General features: G+C 38.5%; 1 protein-coding gene and 1 long non-coding RNA gene across 4 annotated transcripts in view; one reads left to right on the top strand and one right to left on the bottom strand.

Moving 5' to 3' along the window:
- The window catches only part of INPP5F (inositol polyphosphate-5-phosphatase F), a 94,680-nt gene that overhangs the window by 64,434 nt on the left and 9,015 nt on the right, over positions 1 to 21,231 (top strand). For all 3 annotated transcript variants that reach the window (XM_067024533.1, XM_059052460.2, XM_059052459.2), the window contains 7 exons: positions 351 to 418; positions 5,394 to 5,518; positions 6,293 to 6,370; positions 7,267 to 7,387; positions 8,945 to 9,073; positions 14,574 to 14,691; positions 16,827 to 17,025. In XM_067024533.1, the coding sequence (XP_066880634.1) occupies positions 351 to 418; positions 5,394 to 5,518; positions 6,293 to 6,370; positions 7,267 to 7,387; positions 8,945 to 9,073; positions 14,574 to 14,691; positions 16,827 to 17,025 (838 nt within the window). The remainder of the gene's footprint in view (positions 1 to 350; positions 419 to 5,393; positions 5,519 to 6,292; positions 6,371 to 7,266; positions 7,388 to 8,944; positions 9,074 to 14,573; positions 14,692 to 16,826; positions 17,026 to 21,231) is intronic.
- Positions 1,332 to 21,000, bottom strand: LOC136793496 (uncharacterized). Its single transcript, XR_010838803.1, has 3 exons — positions 20,907 to 21,000; positions 7,634 to 7,727; positions 1,332 to 1,626 (listed from the first exon to the last, which is right to left on the bottom strand). It is a non-coding gene; the product is annotated as an uncharacterized lncRNA (long non-coding RNA).

Below are 21,231 nucleotides of genomic sequence, written 5' to 3'. Positions count from 1 at the left end.
ATATTTGTGAGAATTCAGTAAAACTTCAGTTTTTAACATCCTTGTTTTAAAGTGGTTTTTATTAATTTATTGTAAACTACATGAAACCTTTTCTGACAAGTTGGCTGGTTATGTAAATAATAAATGTCATTTCATAGTTGCCACCTTCAGTATTTTAGTTTAGTCTAACTGGGGGAAAAAATCAGAGATCTTCCGCTTAGCATTTCATTTTAAAATATTGGTTTTAGACAATCTTAGTTACATTTGGGCTGTCAATAGATTATGTAAAAGTAAACGAAAAGGTGGAATAGACACTAATTTCTGTGTTACACATGGGAAGGAAAAAACGATTTTGTATCACTTCTTTGTAGGTGAAAAGGACACTGTCGCCTATTTCTGTGCCCATTTTGAAGAACAACTGAAAATTTACAAAAAACAGGTGGGATTTGATCTGTAGTAATAAGTGTTCCTTCATATTTTTAGAAATGGTTATGCATCTGTTTCTTTAAATTTCATGAAAATAATGTGATTCATAATTAAGCAAAATGGCATTTCTCATGAAGTTAAAGAACACATAGCTAAGAGTGTTCTTAATATTCTTTAAGAATTATCATCGAGGGCTTCCCTGATGGCGCAGTCGTTGAGAGTTCGCCTGCCGATGCAGGGGACACAGGTTCGTGCCCCAGTCCAGGAAGATCCCACATGCCATGGAGCGGCTGAGCCTGTGCTCTGCAACGGGAGAGGCCACAACAGTGAGAGGCCTGCGTACTGCACAAAAAAAAAAAAAAAAAAAAAAAAAAAAGAATTATCATCAAGTCAGCTACTTTAGACTGTTTTTAGATGAGATTAATCTGTCAATTACTACAATCTGAGAAGTATCTAGAGTAGGATAGGAAAGGCATATCTCAGTACCACCTATAGGTCCATCTCTTTGAGATAACAATTTGGTATGTATCCTTCAATGTCTTTTTTCTTGGCCCACCGTTCTTATTTATTCATACACTCATATGTAGGTATGTGAACATATAAATCAAAATCAATTGAGAACTGTTAGGTGAAATACAAGTTCAATAAGATGACCAGATTTCATACAGATTAATATAGACTAATCAGTAACTGTCTTATCCATTAGCAATGACCAGTCTGAAGGTGTAATGCCATGGGGTGCATTTTTCTAACAGCAACAAAAATAGGAAGAAATAACCTGAAATCTACTGAACATACAAAAACGATAGCATGTATATGGGGGCAGGGGTGTCAGGAGGGGAGGATTACTGAAGAACATAAAAGAAGACTTGAATAAACGGAGAGAAAATATCATGTTCCTGGAAGGAAAGACTCAATATTGAATAGATTTCAGTTTTTAATATATAAATTTTGTGCAATCTCAAAGAAAGTCCCAGCAGGGAAATAAAAAGCAAACCCTCATATTGAAAAAAAATATAAAGTTTGTAGTAAGAGATAAAGGAGGTAACTGGGGAAATGAGAACACTCACACGTTGCTGGGAGGAGCGTAGGTTGCTATAGCCCTTCTGAATGGTGTTATCCATCAAAATAAAATATGCTTACGCTGTTCATCCAGTAATTTGTCTTTTGATATCTATCCTACATACCATATACAGAAATCAGTTCCAGATGGATGTGGATCTAAAAGTGAAAGGTTAAACAATAAGCCTTTTAAGGGCAAATATAGAACATCTTTTGACCTTGGGTCTTAAACAGGGCTTTAAAAACACTAACCATAATGAAAAAAAAAAAAAATGACTTTACTAAATGTTTAATTTTTACCAAAACTTTATTATTTACTGAAACTTTATTGAATGATCAAATATTTTGAATATTAAAATACTATACATGATAAATATTATTTATTAAAATTAAATAGGACTTAAGCACCAACCATAATGAAAAAATTGATAAATTTGACTTCACTAAAATAAAAGAACTTCTGATTATTAAAAGGCACCATTAAGAGAATGGAAAGGCAATTCACAAAGCGGGAGAAGACATATATAAGACAAAGGACTTTTATCTAGAGTACATTAAAAACTCCTATAAATCCATAAAAACGGTGTACAGCCCCAAAGAAAATTGGACAAAAGACTTGAGCAGATTCTTCATGAAAAATGATGTCCAAAGGCCAATAAACATGAAAAGGTGTTCCACGTCATTAATCATCAGGGAAATGCAAACTAAAACCAACATTCACAAAACCAGAATGACTAAAATAAAAATGGTGGGAAGAACAAGTTCTGTCAAGGATATGGAGCAACTGGAACTCTAATACAAGACCAAAAAATTTAAATCTCCCTGAGAGAAACATGTGTCTAATCAAGGAGGCATGTATAAGCCTCCTTTATTGCAGCATAAAAGAACCCTAATTGTTCATCAGGAGGTCAATGGGTAAATAAAGTACAGCATATCTAAAGTGCTGAATACAAATGCTTAAAAATGATGAGGTACATGTATGTGTACTAATGTGAAAAGATCTTAAACTCATATAGTGGAGTGAGAAAAATTGCATAACAGCATATGGCATGTTACCATTTGAAAACTCCCACGAAACAAAACTGTGTCATATGTAATTCTCTTCCATATATATGTGTGTTCTCACCTACATATGGCATGCACATTTATATAGGAACGCACTTAGATGGCCTGAAAGGGTACACATCAAACTTGTAGTGGGAGTTACCTTCAGGGAAGGCTGTGGACTTAGGTTGTGGTCAGGAAGGATGTGACCTTTATCTACGTTTGAATTTTTTACAATGTAAATCAAGTTCATGTGTTTGCAATATATGTAATTATAAGTAGCACTGAAGAGAATAAACCATAATTTAAATGTAACACATAATCACTGTAAAAATTGAAGTAATAGTGAGGTATGTAAAGGAAGTAGAAGAAATAACCTTCTCTCCACCCTCATTCCTGCTCCCTGTTGACTTTCACAGCCTGTTTGTACACATCATACACATCAACTTTATAGGCGTATGTGTTGAGCAGACACTTGTTCCTTTCTAACAGTACCCCAAGAGTGTTCTTTTATCCACCCTCATCTGTTGGGTAATTGCTCTCTGGGAGGTGGGCTGCGGTCGGTCTGACTCAGTCATGGTGTCACTACTGTTGCTCTTGCCTGTATTTGGTACAGGCGCGGGCCTGTGTATGTTCTTGGCACTTTGGCCAGTGAGGTCTGATGTGAAGGGAAGTCTGCTGGGAGGCTCTGAGCAAGATTTCCTGCTCTGATAAAAAGAGACACAGGAACCCACAGTCAGTCCCTCTGTGGTGGTTGTGTCTGGATTTGATTGGTGCTGCTGCAGCTGTGTCAGGGCTAGGTCAGTAGCCTGAGGATTGACTAATATGGCTAGGATGGCAGAACAAAAAGATAGAGCTGGTTTTGGTCACCATTGAATGAAGCAGTTCTGGAACTTCTGAGGTTCAGAACAGATTTCCGTTCTGAGATTTGAGTTAGTAATTTGTCATTTGCAGCAAAAAACATCTTGACGCATGCATATATACACATTCAAAATTTAAGTCAAAAGAGGGCTATAAGCTATGGGATACACACTATTCTGCAACTGTTTTCACTTACTAGCTCATGGCTATTATTTAACCATTTCTCCATTGGTGGACCTTCAGAATATAGTTTTTGCTATTCTAAAATTCTCCAGAAAACATCCTTTATATATTTTTGAACACTTGTATGGTTTATAAAGTTCTAGAGGTGAAATGGCTGGATCAAACATTACATTTCTTTTAGGTTGATACCTACCACTCAGTTGCTTCCAAACAGATCACACCAGTTTACACCCTCAGTAACACTCAGTGGAGCCAGTGCCCTTCCTTACTCCATATACTCACTAACGCTGTCTGTATTTAGTGTTCAGCTTTTGCCTGTCTATAGGTGAAAACTGGTTTTCTGTTTTAAAATTTACATTTCTTTAAAGTTGTAGTCTCATGTTTATTGGCTATTTGTTTATCTTCTCTTGTGAATATCCTCTGTATCCTTTACCCATTTTTTTCCTTACTGAATTTATAGCACTCTTTATATATTAATGGTTTTTATGTTGCAGGTATATTCCCCTAGGTAGTCCTTTATTTTTTTTTAACCTTTGTTTATACTGTCATTTAGTACACAGAGGTTTTATATTTTTATGTTGTCACATCTGTCCATCTTTTCTTTACGCTCTCTAGTTTTTGTTATGCTTAGAAGGTCACGTGCCATCCTTCAATTGGGAAAAAATCATCCCAACATTTCGTCTAGCTTTTTTATAACTTGAGGAAAAAATATTTAGATCATTAATGCATCTAGAATTTATTTTGTGTACAATGAAGTGTAGAGGGCTAACTTAAGTCCCCCCCCCATGTAAACAGTTATCCCAATACCATTTGTAGTATACCAACTATAGTACAGTCCATATTTCTCTCAGAATGATGTAACCATAGCTTAGATTCCTCAGTGTCCATACGTCTGTCTCTAGGCCACCTGTCCTGTTTTGTTGAGTCATTCATTTTTCTGCACTCGTACCACAGTTTTAATCACTATACATTTAAAGTATGTTTTGCTCTCCAACGGGATGAGTCCTTTGTTATTAGTAGTATTCAAATATTTTCCTGTATTATTCACTTTTCCAGATAAACTTTAGAATTAACTTTCCAAGTCCATAAAAAGATCCTGATTGAATTTTGATTGGGATTGTTGAGTATATAGATTAACCTACGGAGACTTGACATCTTTACAATATTGAATCTTTCCATCTAGCACCATGGTGTGTCTCTCCATTTATTCAGGTTTTCTTTTACATGTTTCAGCAAAGTTTCATAGTGTCCAGTATGTAGGTCTTGTATATTTCTTTAAAAATTATTCTAGAGATTTAAAATACCTGCTATTATAAAGGAATTTGTTTTCATTGTATATTCTAAGAGGTTATTGCAAATGTATAATGTGTAAAAAAGCTATTCATGGGGCTTCCCTGGTGGCGCAGTGGTTGAGAATCCGCCTGCCGATGCAGGGAACACGGGTTCGTGCCCCGGTCCGGGAAGATCCCACGTGCCGCGGAGCGGCTGGGCCCGTGAGCCATGGCCGCTGAGCCTGCGCGTCCGGAGCCTGTGCTCCGCAACGGGAGAGGCCACAACAGTGAGAGGCCCGCATACCGCAAAAAAAATAAAAATAAAAAAAGTAAAAAAAAAAAAAAATAAAAATAAAAGCTATTCATGCCATTGATGTAAATTCTCATAAACCTAAATGTAACAAATGAAAATCTAATTTTATAGGGAAAAAAACGAATGCTTGAGTGGATTAATTTCTGAGTCTGGCTATAAATTATTTCTAAAACATAATTCTAAATAAATTCAGTAAAAATCATGAGTCTAATGTCTGATCAAACTAATTTTTTTCCTTTTCTTTACTCTCACAGGTTATTATTAATTTGGTAGACCAGGCAGGAAGAGAGAAAATAATTGGCGATGCTTACCTGAAACAAGTGTTGCTCTTTAACAACTCACACCTCACTTATGTTTCATTTGACTTCCATGAGCACTGGTAAGATGGCTTCCTGAAATGAGTTTTGATCAGTTCCAATGTTTGTGGTAGACACTGCCACAGGGACCTTAGTTTTTCTTCTCTTTATTGGGAAGAAAATCTTGTTCTCCTCATTGTTAGAAAGGAAAGGACTATCATTTGTTTACTTAGTTCCATTTTCATACGGGTTTTATTTTGCCTAAATAAGTTAATTCTTCCTGAAATATTTATAGTCTTTTTGTTCCAAAATGACTTGGAGACTTAGAGTTCCTTTTTTCCTTTTATCCTTCAGTTAAAGAATTTCTGGAACTTTCCCTTTCTGCTTGAGTTTGAGCCTGGCAGGAGTCATAGTGTTCCCTTACTTAAAACTCATCCTGCTGGCTCATCTTTATACTGTTAGTAATACTGCTCTCCCTGGGGATAACTCCACTGGAGTTTTGCTCTGGAAAAACAACAATCATTTTGACGGTAATTTTAACTTGTGTGTGTTCTGAAAGCAAGTTTCTTCAGTCATAATGCTGACTCTAATGTGGGTTCATTTACCTAGGTATTGAAAATTTTGGTGGGGAAAGAAGCTTCTGATGGCTGTGATATGTTTCAGTGTACTCTTAAGCATATTTTCTTTCATAATGAAGATTAGTTATAAATAATTATATAATTGCCTATTTAAAGTAGTGTTATTCTCATATTTATAGTAATAATTGTCTTTCATTTTTCCAAGTAACCTTAAATATCATATCTTAAGCTTAAAAAAATTACTAAAGTTTTTTTTTTTCCTTTTGGCATGTATTTTAGCCGAGGAATGAAGTTTGAGAATGTTCAAACACTAACAGATGCCATTTATGACATTATTCTTGACATGAAGTGGTGTTGGTAGGTATTTCATAAGAAATCAGTTTGACAGACTCTTAGTCTGTGAAATCATATGTATTTGTCTAGTACCACTAAGTGTTAAAATAATAGCAGGCTGAGAAAGGATTTTTGTTTTTCTTGTTTTGCTTCCCAATTCCTATTCTGTTCAAAAGAGTGTGAGTCATTAGGCATTGTTAGCTTTGAACAGGGAAAAGGTGTCAGGTGGTCAGCAAAATGGAGTGAAGTGCTCTGTGACTATTCTTTAATTCCTTCTAATGCTCCATGAGCTACATTTCTTCTTGGTCCCTAACATGGGAAGGAAGGTTTAGAGGTATTTGGTCCCAGTTTTGAGACATTTAAAAATTATCAGAGAAGGAAGTTGATTCTTCAGGGGAGATGTAGGAAGAAGAAGTTGGCATAAAGACAGGAGAGAACATTTGATTAGATTTTAAGGCCACAGGTGGCTAGAGAAGTTAGATGGGTGAGGCGGCTGCATGACTTCTCACTGGGTGATAGACTGAATTAGTCTGTTCAAGCTAATTTAGATGCATCTCTACTTGAAGTCAAAAAGGAGGAACAGCATGGTGTTTTAAAGTGCCTTCTGGTTTTCAATGTGTAGAAAAGCATAACTAGGGGTTGTGTCAGCTCTGCCTAGTAGTTGTGTGACTCAGGCAAGTCACTCTTTCTGTACCTGGCTTTTTTTTTCCCCAAATGGGGATGATATCTTCCTTGTCGAGTTATTGTGTAAATTAACAATAACGTCTACAAAGGTCTCAGTAATGCCTGCCATATAATAATATTCTAAGCAAATTGATAACCAGTGTTGCTGTTGTTATTATTATACTGTGAAGAATTGTGGTTTTGAAAAATTTAAAGTATTTCATATTGTAAAGTAATTCCATACTGTTTTTGAAAAGGGTTGATCAAGCTGGAGTAATATGTAAACAAGAAGGGATTTTTCGAGTTAATTGCATGGACTGCCTGGATCGCACCAATGTGGTCCAAGCTGCCATTGCACGAGTGGTCATGGAACAGCAGGTAATTTGGAGTCCACTGGATTGTAAATATTCATTTATAATTTTTTTTCACATGTAAACCAGTAACTAAAATCTTTGTTCCGTAGAACATTTACAGCGTGCAAACATCCTTGTTGCTTTAAAACCTGGAAAGTACAGCCTTTCCTAGAAATCAGTTGAATCAAGTGGCCTTTTCTTAAGTATTCATTTCAAAAATGTGAGGCCCAGCATTTAAAATTGTACTGGGTGGCACTGTGTAGTCATTTACCTTTTTCTCTCAGCTCCAAACACTCGCTTCTGTATTTGGGGCATGGGGACTGCACAGCACCTTTCTGCTCAACCAGCTGGTTCCATGTCAGGCTCTGCCAATAGAGGACATTAAAGGAAGACCATGAGGCTGGAGGAGGACAAAGGGACAAATTCCTTCACCTGTGTTATATTCCCATCATCAGCGCCCTCTCTGTGGCTTTGGTTCCTTTGGCACCACAGAACCAGCCTCTTCCCTTTGTGCCCCAACCCTGCTGTTTCCTGGAGGCATTATATCTCTTACCTCAGTGTCCCCTTTTAGATCTTTCCGCCCTGTAACACCTGGGTAATGAATTCCCAAGGTTGACATTCCTAGCATGTTTTTTTCTCCTGATAGAACCTTGTGACTATCCTTTGGGGATGCCTTCTACTGTCGCATTGAAGCAGCCAGGCTTTGGAGATCAAGCCCTGGCCCTAGCACATACAAGGTGTTGACCCCATGCAAAGAATTCGTCCTCTCCAAACTTCCATCTCCTCATCTATAGATGGGGGTAGTAAGAGTATTGATTGCATAGGGTGGTTATGAGGAGTAAATGAGATAATTTATTTTAAAAAGCTCAGACGTCCCTGGTGGCACAGTGGTTAAGAATCCACCTGCCACTGCAGGGGACATGGGTTCAAGCCCTGGTCCGGGAAGATCCCACATGCTGCGGAGCAACTAAGCCCGTGCGCCACAACTACTGAGCCTGCACTCTAGAGCCCACAAACCACAACTACTGAGCCCACGTGCCTAGAGCCTGTGCTCTGCGACAAGAGAAGCCACTGCAGTGAGAAGCCCACGCACAACGAAGAGTAGCCCCTGCTCACCACAACTAGAGAAAGTCCATGCGCAGCAACGAAGACCTAATGCAGCCAAAAATAAAATAAATTTATATATTTAAAAAAAGCTCTTAGAATGTGGTACCAGACTTAACATTTATTGGGCACTTACTGCTCTGCTACTATTAATATTATTGTTTCTATATGATTTTTTGATGGTTAGTTTCACTTCATAGCCAAATTTAAAAGAAAGACAAAATATAATAGTATGAGTCTACACATTAAAAATTACAGCAAAACAGTATAAATTTTTTATTCTATTTATTCAGATGTGGCAATTCATAAAGGTATCTTTCAAGTGGTGCTTAATTTTGAAAAAGTCTGAAAACATCATTTTCTTTTAATTTAAGGGTCCTAAATTGTACATGCATATGCTTCCTTTCTCTGCAGTATACATTTTATGCCATAGTGTCCTGGCTTATATGCAGTTAATCTACCAATGTATTAATTTTAGCTGAAAAAATTAGGTGTGATGCCCCCAGAGCAGCCGCTACCGGTGAAATGCAATCGAATTTATCAGATAATGTGGGCCAACAACGGTGACTCCATTAGCAGACAGTATGCTGGGACAGCTGCCCTGAAGGTAAGTACCTGCAGCCAGCATCTGTGGGTCATTATGTGGGACACAGGGTATAGTTTAAAACCAACTTGGTTTTTGAGAGAAAAGTACATGGGTTTCAGGTGGTAGGTGTATGTAGTTGACTCCTTTCTGGAATGTTGGGGTAAGGCAGGGGTCACACGTTCAAATTCCACAGATGCCAGGTAATGTGACCCATTAGATTAAAGGGAGAGATGGGCTGTGTGGACCTGAGGAAGAGCATATGGTGTCTTAGGAAGGTGCTGTTCTGCTACTTCCTAATGGGGATGGAGGCCCGGTGTTGCTAGATCTCCCAGTTTTCAGGGGAGTTCGGAAAGTTGGAGTTTTATGTATAATGGTTAAAACTTTATACAGACAAAATAAAACATGTCTATGTTGGTGGGATTTGGGTCCCTGGTATAATTTGCCTCCTCTGAACTTGAATCCCAACCCTGCCTCTTACTAGCTCTGTGACTATGGGCAAGTCACTTAACTTCTCTGTGTCTGTCTCTTCATTTGTAAAACAGGAATAATACTAGGCCCACTTCAAAAAATTGGCATGGGGTTATATGAGTTAATAACATGTTAGAGCTTAGACCATTCCCTGACACATAGTAAATGTTGAAGAAAAGTTTTATTATCTTTTTGTGATTGTTATACATAAAGTCTTTTGAGGATCCCACCAAGCTGATCTTCACAGAATTTAATGTAAATATAAACTGTAGTCACTGGTCACTAAATACTCCCTCTGTGGGCAATAGGAAGTGGTTGAATTAGCTTAAATTAGGTTTATGTTAATTTTCCTTCAGGGTAATAGTTCACCCCAGGATATTTGTTATAACAAATTGTACCATCGAGAGCTCAACAAGCATCAGATTATCCATCTTTTAGTTGGGTGATGAATGTCAAAAAGCTTTTTGTTAATTAAGGAAACTGAACTTTAGAAATCCTTGTGCAAGTTATTGTTTAAAGAGAAGTACTACTTATGCACTCAACGTCAGAGCACCTAAATATATAATGCAAATACTAATAAAACTAAAATGAGAAATAAACAGCATTACAATAATAGTAGGGGACTTTAACAGCCCACTCTCAACAATGGATAGATTATCCAGGCAGAAAATCAATAAAGAAACAACGGATTTGAACAATACTATAGACCCTATGGACCTAACAGACATATACAAAACATTCCATCCACCAACAGTAGAATACACGTTTTCCAGAAGCACAAATGAAACATTCTCCAGGATAGATTATATGTTAGGCCACAAAACAAGTCTCAGCAACTTCAAGAAGATAGAAATTATATCAGGTATCTTTTCTGAGCACAGTGGTATGAAACTAGAAATCAGTAACAGGAGGAAAATTGGACAATTCACAAATGTGTGGCAATTAACATACTCCTGAACAACAGATGGATCAAAGAAGAAATCAAAAGGGAAATCAAAAAATAGCTTGAAACAAATTAAACTGGAAACACACCATACCAAAATTTATGGGATGCAGCAAAAGCAGTTCTAAGAGGAAACTTTACAGCTATAAATCCCTATATTAAGAAAAAAGGAAGATCTCAACCTAACAATTAAACCTCAAGGAACTAGAAAAAGAAGAAGAAACTAAGCCTAGGAAGGAAGTAATAAAGATTAGAACAGAAATAAATGAAATAGAAAATAGAAAAACAATAGAAAAGATCAACAAATTAAGAGTTGGCTATTTTGAAGAGATAAACAAAATTGACAAACTCTTAGCTAGGCTAACCAAGGAAAAAAGAGAACTCAAAATTATAAATGAAAGAGATATTACAACTGATACCACAGAAATACATAGGATTATGAGACTACTATGAACAGGCGTATGCCAACAAATTGAACAATTTAGAGGAAATGGATAAATTCCTAGAAACATACAACCTACCAGACTGAATCATGAAGAAACAGAAAATCTGAATAGACCAATGAGTAAGGAGATTGAATCAGTAATCAAAAAGCTCCCAACTAAGAAAAAGCCCAGGACTAGGTGGTTTCACTGGTGAATTCTACAAACATTTAAAGAAGAATTAATACCAGTCCTTTTCTAACTCTTTTCAAAAAATAGAAGAGGGAACACTTCCAAACTGTTTCTATGAAGCCCTGATACATAAACTAGATAAAGACACAACAAGAAAACTCTGAGCCCATGTCCCTGATTATTATAGATACAAAAATTCTCAACAAAATACTAACAAACCAAATTCAGCTCATTAAAGGGATCATGTTCCATGAGGAAGAGGGAGTTATCCCTGGTTCAGAATTTGAAAATCAATAAATGTGTTACACCACATCAGTAGAATGAAGGATAAAAATCATAGGATCATCTCAATAGATGTAAAAAAAAGCATTTGACAAAATTCAACATCCTTTCACCCATTGTTGAAAACTGAAAGCTTTTCTCTCAGATCAGGAACAAGACAAAGGTGTTCACTTTCACCACTCCTATTCATCATAGTGCTGGAAGTCCTAGCCAGAGCAGTCAGGCAAGAGAAAGAAAGAAAAAGCATCCAAATTGGAAGGGAAGAAGTAACATTGTCTTGATTTGCAGGTGGTGTGTTCTTATGCAGTTGACTTTGAACAACATGGGTTTGAATTACATGGGTCCACTTTATATGTGGATATTTTTCAATTGTAAATACTACAATACTACACAGTCTGTGGTTGGTTGAATTCCTGGATGTGGAGGAAATGTGGATACAGAAAGCCGACTATAAGTTATACAGAGATTAACCTCCACATTGTTAAAGGGTCAACCTTATATAGAAAATCCTAAAGACTCCACCAGAAAACTGTTAGAACTAATAAGTGAATTCAGTAAAGTTGCAGGATACAAAATCAACCTGCCAAAATCTGTCGTTTCTATACACTAATTGAGATTATCTAAAAAAATAAAACAATCCCATTTACAGTAGCATCAAAAACAATACAATCGTAAGGAATAAATTTAACCAAGAAGGTGAAAGATCTGTACACTAAAAACTGGAAGACGTTGATGAAAGAAACTGAAGAAGGCACAAATAAATGGAAGATAGCCTAGGTTCATGGCTTGGAAAAATTAACATTAAAATATTACCCAAAGCCATCTCCAGATTCAATATAATCTGTATCAAAATTCCATTGGCATTTTCCACAAAAATAGAAAAAAAAATCCTAAAATTCATGTGGAACCACAAGAGACCCCTAATAGCCAAAGCAATCCTGAGAAAGAACAAAACTGAAGATATCTCACTCCCTGATTTCAAACTATATCACAAAGCTGTAGTAATCAAAACATAGTACTGGCATTAAAAACAGGCACATAGACTAATGGAATAGAACCAAGAGCCCAGAAATAAACTCACGCTATCAGTCGACTAATAATTTGACAAGGGAGCCAAGAATACTCAATGGGGAAATGATAGTCTCTTCACTAATGCTGTTGGGAAACTGGATATTCACAGGCAAAATAATTAAACTGGACCCGTATCTTACACCATTCACAAAAATTAACTCGGAATGGATTAAAGACTGTAAAACCTGAAACTTTAGTTTACTAATACAAGAAAACATAGGGAAAGTTCCATGACATTGATCTTAGCAATGATTTTTTGGACGTGACACCAAAAGCACAAGAAGAAAAGTAAAAATAAACAAGTGGGACTAAATCAAAAAAAAAAAAAAAAAAAAGCTTTTGCATAGTAAAATAAATAATCAACAAAATGAAAAGACAACCCATGGAATGGGAGAAAATATTTGCAAACCATATGTCTGAGAAAGGATTAATATCCAAAATACGTAACAAAGTAATGTAACTCATTAGCATAAAAGAAATAATCTGATTTTACAACAGGCAAAGGACCTGAACAGCCATTTTTCCAAAGAAGATATACAAATGGCCAACAGGTACATAAAAACGTGCTCAACATCAGTAATCATCAGGGAAATGCAAATCAAAACCACAGTGAGCTATCACCTCCCACCTGTTGGGATGGGTGTTATCTAAAAGACAAGATAACAAGTGTTGGGAGAAAAGGTAAACCTTGTACATTGTTGGTGCGAATGTAAATTGGCATAGCCACTGTGGAAAATGGTAAGGAAGTTCCTCAAAAAATTAAAAATGGAGTTACCATATGATCCAGCAATCTTATTTTATGAGTATATATTCCAAAGAAAATGAAATCAGTATGTCACAGAAATACGTGTACTCCTGTGTTCATTGTAGCACTATTCATAATAGTCAAGACCTGGAAACAACCTAAGTATCTGACGGTGGATGAATGGCTAAAGAAAATGTGTGTGTGTGTGTGTGTGTGTGTGTACAAAATGTGTGTGTATATATATAATGGAATATTCAGCCATAAAAATGAAAATCCTGATATTTGCAGCAGCCTGGATGAACCTTGAGGACATTATGTTAAGTGAAATAAGGCAAACAGAGAAAGACAAATACTGCATGATCTCACTTATACATGGAATTTTTAAAAGTCAAACTCATAGAAACATTGAGTAGATTGGTGGTTACCAGAGGATGGGGAAAATGGGGAGATATTGGTCAAAGAGTACAAACTTTCAGTTATAAGTTCTGGGGATCTAACGTACAGCATGGTGACTATAGTTAACAGTACTATATATACACACACACATATATCAAATCATCACATTGTACACCTTAAACGTATACAATGCTACTTGTCAATTATACAAAGCTGGAAAAAAGAACACTTTTTCCTGTGGATGCAGCATTCATGTCTCTCTCTTCTATAATAGATTCATGTTGCTAAATTAATATTTCCTGCAAATGACCTAATTGGCAACGTGTTCTTCCTAAATTGTCAATTTTAGGACCAGGCTTGTTTCCAAGATTGCCTTGGATAGAAATAGTGGGGTTGGGATGGGGGAGAAAGAGACTATGCTTTCCTTGCCTTAAGTTTAAGTCACTACCTCTCTAGGGACTTGCTCTGACACCTTTGTTGTGAAAACCAAGAGAAACAAAACAATTAAATCTTCATTGGATCATTCTACAGGGATTGTAATGTGCAGCAAGGTATGGAAACCTCTGCTCTCTCTATATATATATACACACAACCACATATGCAGGTTAAATTCCATTATAATAAGCTCTAGGGAACTGTCTGCATTTTCCCACATCAGAAATTTGTATGTTTTGAATATCATACCAGTTGGAGGTTTGAAAATCTTTTTGTTGTTTTGTTTATTATATAATGTTTTGACCTGTAAATTCTAGATATTCTACAGATTGCCAAGAATGGCTTTACCTTAAGGCACAATCTAATTGTGGAGACTTTATGCCACCAATAGCATGTTTAATTGTTTGACATGCTTGGATCCGAGTCAAATACTAGTAGATATTTTAATTACATTATTTGGAAATGATAAAACCCTATAGAATTCCAGTCTTGAATCAAAAGCCCATATTGACTTCAGGAACATTTTTGTGTTTGAATAAATTGTTAAAGTGACTTTTTCCTTGACAGGGTGACTTTACAAGGACAGGAGAAAGGAAGTTAGCAGGAGTTATGAAAGATGGTGTTAACTCGGCAAATAGATATTACCTGAATCGATTTAAGGATGCTTATAGGCAAGCCGTTATAGGTAAGGAACATAAATGCCTTTCTCTCTCTCAAATTTGTTATTCTTTCTGTGACTTAACCTTTTATAGTAACCAACTTCATTAACATAGTTCATGTTGTATAATATATTTGTGTCTCTGTACTGACCATCTTACCCAATAAATCAAATTTTTACAAGATTAGAATTTTTTTAAAAATATTTATTTATTTGGCTGAATTGGGTCTTAGTTGCAGTATGTGGGACCTTTGTTGTGGCATGCAGGATCTTTTGTTGCGGTGTACGGGCTTCTCTAGTTGCGGCACGCAGGCTTCTCTCTAGTTGCAGTGGGTGGACTAAGCAGTTGTGGTGTGCAGGCTTAGTTGCCCCATGGCATGTGGGATCTTGGTTCCCCCACCAGGGATTGAACCCACATCCCCTGCATTGGGAGGCGGATTCTTTTTTTTTTTTCTTTTAATATTTGTTTGTTTGTTTGTTTTGCTTACACTGGGTCTTAGTTGTGGCAGGTGGGCTCCTTAGTTGTGGCTTGCAGGCTCCTTAGTTGCAGCAGGTGGGCTTCTTAGTTGCGCCTCGCTGGCTCCTTAGTTGCAGCACACAGGCTCCTTAGTTGTGGAACGCGAACTCTTAGTTGTGGCATGCTTATGGGATCTAGTTCCCTGACCAGGGATCGAACCTGGGCCCCCTGCATTGGGAATGTCTAGTCTTATCCACTGCGCCACCAGGGAAGTCCCTGGAAGGCGGATTCTTAACCACTGGACCACCAGGCAAGTCCCTACAAGATTAGAATTTGACAAATTTTTTAGGCTGGAGCAGCAAAAGAAACTGCTCATTTCCATACGTATTTGTCAATTTCTTATTCATGTAACAGAAGGCAGGGTTGAGGCTCCTGGAGTGTGGAATAAGGCGCCCTAAAACCTCATCAGCTAAAAACTCAATTTTCTATTTGTTTTCCCATTACTCAAGGCTGAGAGAGAAAAACAAGATGATTTTCTTTCTTCGTATAAGAAAGAAAATTTTCTTTCTTTCTTCGTTTATTATGTATTCTTGCTATGGACAAATATAGCATCCTTCTTATAAGCATGATTTAACAGGGTATCAGATTTAGAGATTATCCTAACCAATTCCTATCACTGGAGGGTAGATTGCCCAGTGGAATTCATGCCTTGGCATATTTTAACTTTAATTTTCATGAAAGTATTACCTTTTAGGATTAAAGTAAATGTAGAGTATTCTGGATTAGAATCAAATGTAACAGCTTGTCATACAGTCTCTAAGAATATTTTTTAAATCCTATTTTTTTAACCTGATTATTTATTATACATGAAATAGTAGGACCTATGCATAGGCAATTTAGGAATTTGAGAAGTCTGGTGTAATTACGTTTGGTTCATTTGCCACACATAGGGTGCATGCTGATAGGAAACTTGGATTTTAGCAGTTTATTCAAGGAAAAATAAGATACCTTTCTGTTGATCTAGCGCCTTGGTTATGTCATTGAGGAGGCATGTTCTGTTCCTCTCTCATTTTGACGATCAGCCACATCAGCTTCATCCTAACCCTGAAGCTGGATCTTTTCAAGTTTAAGAGAGAGGGGCCAGTAGCAGTCTGGGGTTACTGCTTCCCTATAAAGGGCCAGTGGTTGGCAGATCTCTCCCAGAAGCCTCCTCCAGTCCTACAGTCCAAAACAAGCATAGGGAATGGGATTACAATGATTTTGTTAAGCCTTGAGCTGCATGCTGTACCAGGAAGAAGTTAGCTTGTCTGTTCAGTTCCTCTGCCCATTTTAAAATTGGCTTATTGGTCTTTATTATTGAGTTGTTGGAATTCTTTATATATTCTTGGATACAGGTCCCTGATCAGATAGATGATTTTTAAATTTCGCTCCTATTCTGTGGGTTGCCTTTTAATTTTCATGACATTGTCCTTTGAGACACAAAAGTTTTTAATTTTGATGGTGTCCAGTTTGACTATGTTTTTTCTTTTGTGGCTTGTGATTTTAGTTTCATATCTAAAAAAACCATGCCTAGTCCAGGGTCACAAAGATTTATGCCTATGTTTTTTCATGAGTCTTATTATTTTAGGTCTTGTATTCTCTTCTGCTTTTAAAAAGTGCATTAGTAAACTAAGAAGATGATAGATATTAACACTTTCTACTCTAGATTTGATGCAAGGCATTCCAGTGACAGAAGATCTTTATTCCATATTTACCAAGGAGAAAGAGCATGAAGCTTTGCATAAGGAAAATCAGAGAAGCCACCAGGAACTAATTAGTCAGCTCTTACAAAGTTACATGAAGTTACTGCTACCTGATAATGAAAAGTTCCATGGGGGCTGGGCCCTCATTGACTGTGACCCCAGGTGAGTTGGAGTGGTGTCCTGGTAACTCACGTGCTTTCTGATGTTGTTAAGTTGTCCTAATCATTGCTAGCAATTGCCCAGAGAGCTGTGGGCATGGATGCATAGTTCATGGCAGTTCTCAAATACACGGCTGGTACTAAGGCAAGCTAAGGCACTCACCTTGGCCATAAAATTCAGGGGGGACTAGCAATATTTGATTTTTTAAAAACCCAAATTGTGAAACTACAGTTCAAAGCTTGTTTCGTGAGTTCTCCCCTGCCCCCAACCCCACTCCATGTCCCAGAATCTAGGTTTATTGTATTAATGCACAAAACTGAGTGTACCAAGAGGTTTAATGATGCTAGTTACTTTGGGTTGTAAAGTGGTCCTGGTCTTTCATAAAATGAATAGGGCAACTAATACTTCATGTTCTTTTTTAAACAAAAACCATCCAGTTTCAAGTGGTTCTTTAAAATATCAACTGAATGGCAGGATCCAAATGTATCCACCAGATTGAATGCTTGCTTTCAGGCTAAAATCTAAAATTATAATTTTCAGTATTACGAATCAGAAACACTTCAGAAAATTCTAGACCAAGCTCTGAGAATAAAAGCCTCTATTTAGGGCTTCCCTGGTGGCCCAGTGGTTGAGAATCCGTCTGCCGATGCAGGGGACATGAGTTCGTGCCCCGGTCTGGGAAGATCCCACACGCCGCGGAGCGGCTGGGCCCATGAGCCATGGCCGCTGAGCCTGTGCGTCCGGAGCCTGTGCTCTGCAACAGGAGAGGCCACGGCAGTGAGAGGCCCATGTACTGCAAAAAAAAAAAAAAAGCCTCTATTTAGATTTTGTTTTACATTTCATATGTTTTTAATAAAAGGGGCATAAAATGAGCTTGAAAGAACAATAGGACGGAAGGTAGTATACATATATTAAAATGAGTAAAAGGCAACATTGAGTGCAGGTTCATAGGGAAACCTTCCATGACTTTAATTCCATGGATTATTTTGCTTTGATAGTATTATATGTATGGATGTAATTTTTGGACTATTAAAAGATGAGGTTTTCCTCACACACAACTTAGCAGAAAATTTCTGTGCTCTTATAAGCCATTCAGTAAAAAATCTTTATTCATGTACGTTAGTTGTTGTTTTTAAAATAGCATTCCAACTTAATGCAGCATGAAACAAACAAAAACTCCCAAAAGGTACTTTTTTTTTTTTTTTTTTTTGGCGGTACGCAGGCCTCTCACTGTTGTGGCCTCTCCCGTTGTGGAGCACAGGCTCCGGACGCGCAGGCTCAGCGGCATGGCTCATGGGCCCAGCCGCTCTGCGGCATATGGGCTCCTCCCGGACCGGGGCACAAACCCGTGCCCCCTGCATTGGCAGGCGGATTCTCAACCACTGCACCACCAGGGAAGCCCCAAAAGGTACCTTTAATTCCCATTCAGAAATAACTGCAGGTATCACATCTGCATTTTGCTTGAGTTTTAATTTTGCACTTCACTTTTTTGAAGGTGTCATGATTGTCAGTATCATTTTCCTTAAATCAAGTTGTTTTTTTAAATTATTTTTATTTTTGGCTGCGTTGGGTCTTCGTTGCTGCGTGCGGGCTCTTCTCTAGTTGCAGCAAGCGAGCGCTACTCTTCATTGCGGTGTGCAGGCTTCTCTTCTCATTGGGTGGCTTCTCTTGTTGCAGAGCATGGGCTCTAGGCGTGTGGGCTTCAGTAGTTGTGGCTCACGGGCTCTAGAGCACAGGCTCAGTAGTTGTGGCACACGGACTTAGTTGCTTTGGGGCATGTGGGATCTTCCCGGACCAGGGTTCGAACCCATGTCCCCTGCATTGGCAGGCAGATTCTTTTTTAAAAAATTAATTAATTTTTTGGCTGCGTTGGGTCTCCGTTGCTGCACGCAGGCTTTCTCTAGTTGTGGAGAGCAGAGGCTATGTGGGCTTCCCACTGGTGGCTTCTCTTGTTGCGGAGCACAGGCTCTAGGTGCACAGGCTTCAGTAGTTGTGGCATGCAGGCTCAGTAGTTGTGGCTCACAGGCTCTAGAGCGCAGGCTCAGTAGTTGTGGCGCACGGGCTTAGTTGCTCTGCGGCATGTGGAATCTTCCCGGACCAGGGCTCGAACACGCATCTCCTGCATTGGCAGGTGGATTCTTAACCACTGCGCCATCAGGGAAGCCCTGGCAGGCAGATTCTTAACCACTGAGTCACCAGGAAGTCTCAAGAACTGTCCTTCTTATTAGAGATACTTTGTGGTCATCATCCTTTCTAACACTGCTAAGATTTCTTTAAATTTGCTACTGGTATTTATCTTCATTTGCAAGCCTTAAAGATTTTCCACATGGTGGATAGTTTTCCCTTTCTCTTGAAGGGAGTTGTTTGGAAACCTGCTCTTTGGCTGAGTTTGCCATAGAGCCTTTGTACAGTCCGTCTACTGAGCCAAAGATGTGGACCCAGAACAGGCAGCCCCTGGTGGAGGACAGCAAGAGGTAGCTCTGGGAATGGCTTTGGGGGCTCAGGTCCCCAGACAGCCAGCGGTGAGTTCAGCCTCTTGGGCTTGGAGGCTTCAGCAGTCAGCACCTGTCTGCCTCAGGCTGTGTGTGTGGTTTTTAAAAACACCTTTATCAAGATGTTATTCATATAGCATACAATTCGTGCATTTAAAGCGTACAATTCAGTGGTTTTTAGAATGTTCACAGGGTTGTGCAACCATCACTTTGGTCAGTTTTAGAACATTTTTATCACCACAAAGAGAATCTGCATACTCTATCCCCACCCTCACCCCCTAAGCAACCACTAGTCTATTGATACTTCTATCTCTCTGGACTCATGTATTCTATACACTTTATATAAATGTAATCATGTAATATGTGGCCTTTGTGACTGGCTTCATTCACTTGGCATAATGTTTTCGTGGCTCATGGGTGTTGTGGCATGTATCAGAACTTCATTCCTTTTTATGGCTGAATAGTATTTCATTGTATGGATAGACCACATTTTGTTTATTCACTCTTCCTTTGGGCATTTATGTTTCCACCTTCTGGCTATTCTGTTGTAAATAGTGATGCTGTGAATACTCATGTACAAGTTTTTGTTTGAGCACCTGTTTTTCTTTTGGGTGTATACCGAGGAGGGGAAATTGCCAGGCCACATATAATTCTATGCTTAACTTCTGAGAAATCACCCAACTATTTTCCACAGTGGCTGCACCATTTTACATTCCTACCAGTAATGTAAGAGGGTTCCAGTTTTTCCATGTCCTCACCAACACTTGTTTTCCATGGTTTTTTATTGTAGTCATCCTAGGGGGTGTGAAGTAGTAGTATCACATTGTGGTTTTGATTTGCATTTCCCTAGTGACACATGATGTTGAGCATTTTTTTTTCTTGTGCTTGGTGGGCATTTGTATGTCTTCCTTAGAAAAAGGTCTGTTCAAATCCTTTGCTCATGTAAAAAGTTGGGTTGTGTGTCCTTGTTGAATTGGGCTACATATTTTTGTAAATAAAGTTTTACAGGAACCAGGGTTGGGATTAGGGTGAGGCAAGAGACAGGGTTGTACAGTTGCAGGGTCAGATCCTATCTTTATTTGAAATGTTGATGTTTTGTTTATCATGATATGTTTGCATTAATTTTGATTTTTTAAAAATATTGCACTAAAAACTTACCTTGGGGCTTCCCTGGTGGCGCAGTGGTTGGGAATCCGCCTGCCGATGCAGGGGACACGGGTTCGTGTCCCGGTCGGGGAAGATTCCCACATGCCGCGGAGCGGCTGGGCCCCGTGAGCCATGGCCGCTGAGCCTGCGCGTCCGGAGCCTGCGCTCCGCAAAGGGAGAGGCCACAACAGTGAGAGGCCCACATACCGAAAAAAAAAAAAAAAAAAAAAACAAACAAAAACTTACCTTGATGGCTGAGTTTTTTTGGCATCCCCTTAAATGTTGCGCCAGGAACCAGTGCCTCACTCACTTCACTGCAATCACCACCCTGTTTAAATACCTGGCAGAAAAAGTTACAAATGCTTCGTCCTGCGCAGCTCAGCAAGAATGGCTGCCGTTCCCTTTTTCTTTACCTCCCAGCACCCCAGCTGGAACTGTCCAGCACAGCTTTGTGCCGTTTGCTTGGTTTCTGCCCTCCTTCGTGCTTACCTGGTGCCCACCCCCGGCCCTGAGCCTTTTTCTGTTAAACACTGAGCACAGCTCAGTTTATTCCCCGCTGACAGCCCCTGGC

Source organism: Kogia breviceps, chromosome 2, assembly GCF_026419965.1.
Source record: "Kogia breviceps isolate mKogBre1 chromosome 2, mKogBre1 haplotype 1, whole genome shotgun sequence".
NCBI lineage: Eukaryota > Metazoa > Chordata > Mammalia > Artiodactyla > Physeteridae > Kogia > Kogia breviceps.
This window is presented reverse-complemented; position numbering and strand designations above follow the sequence as displayed.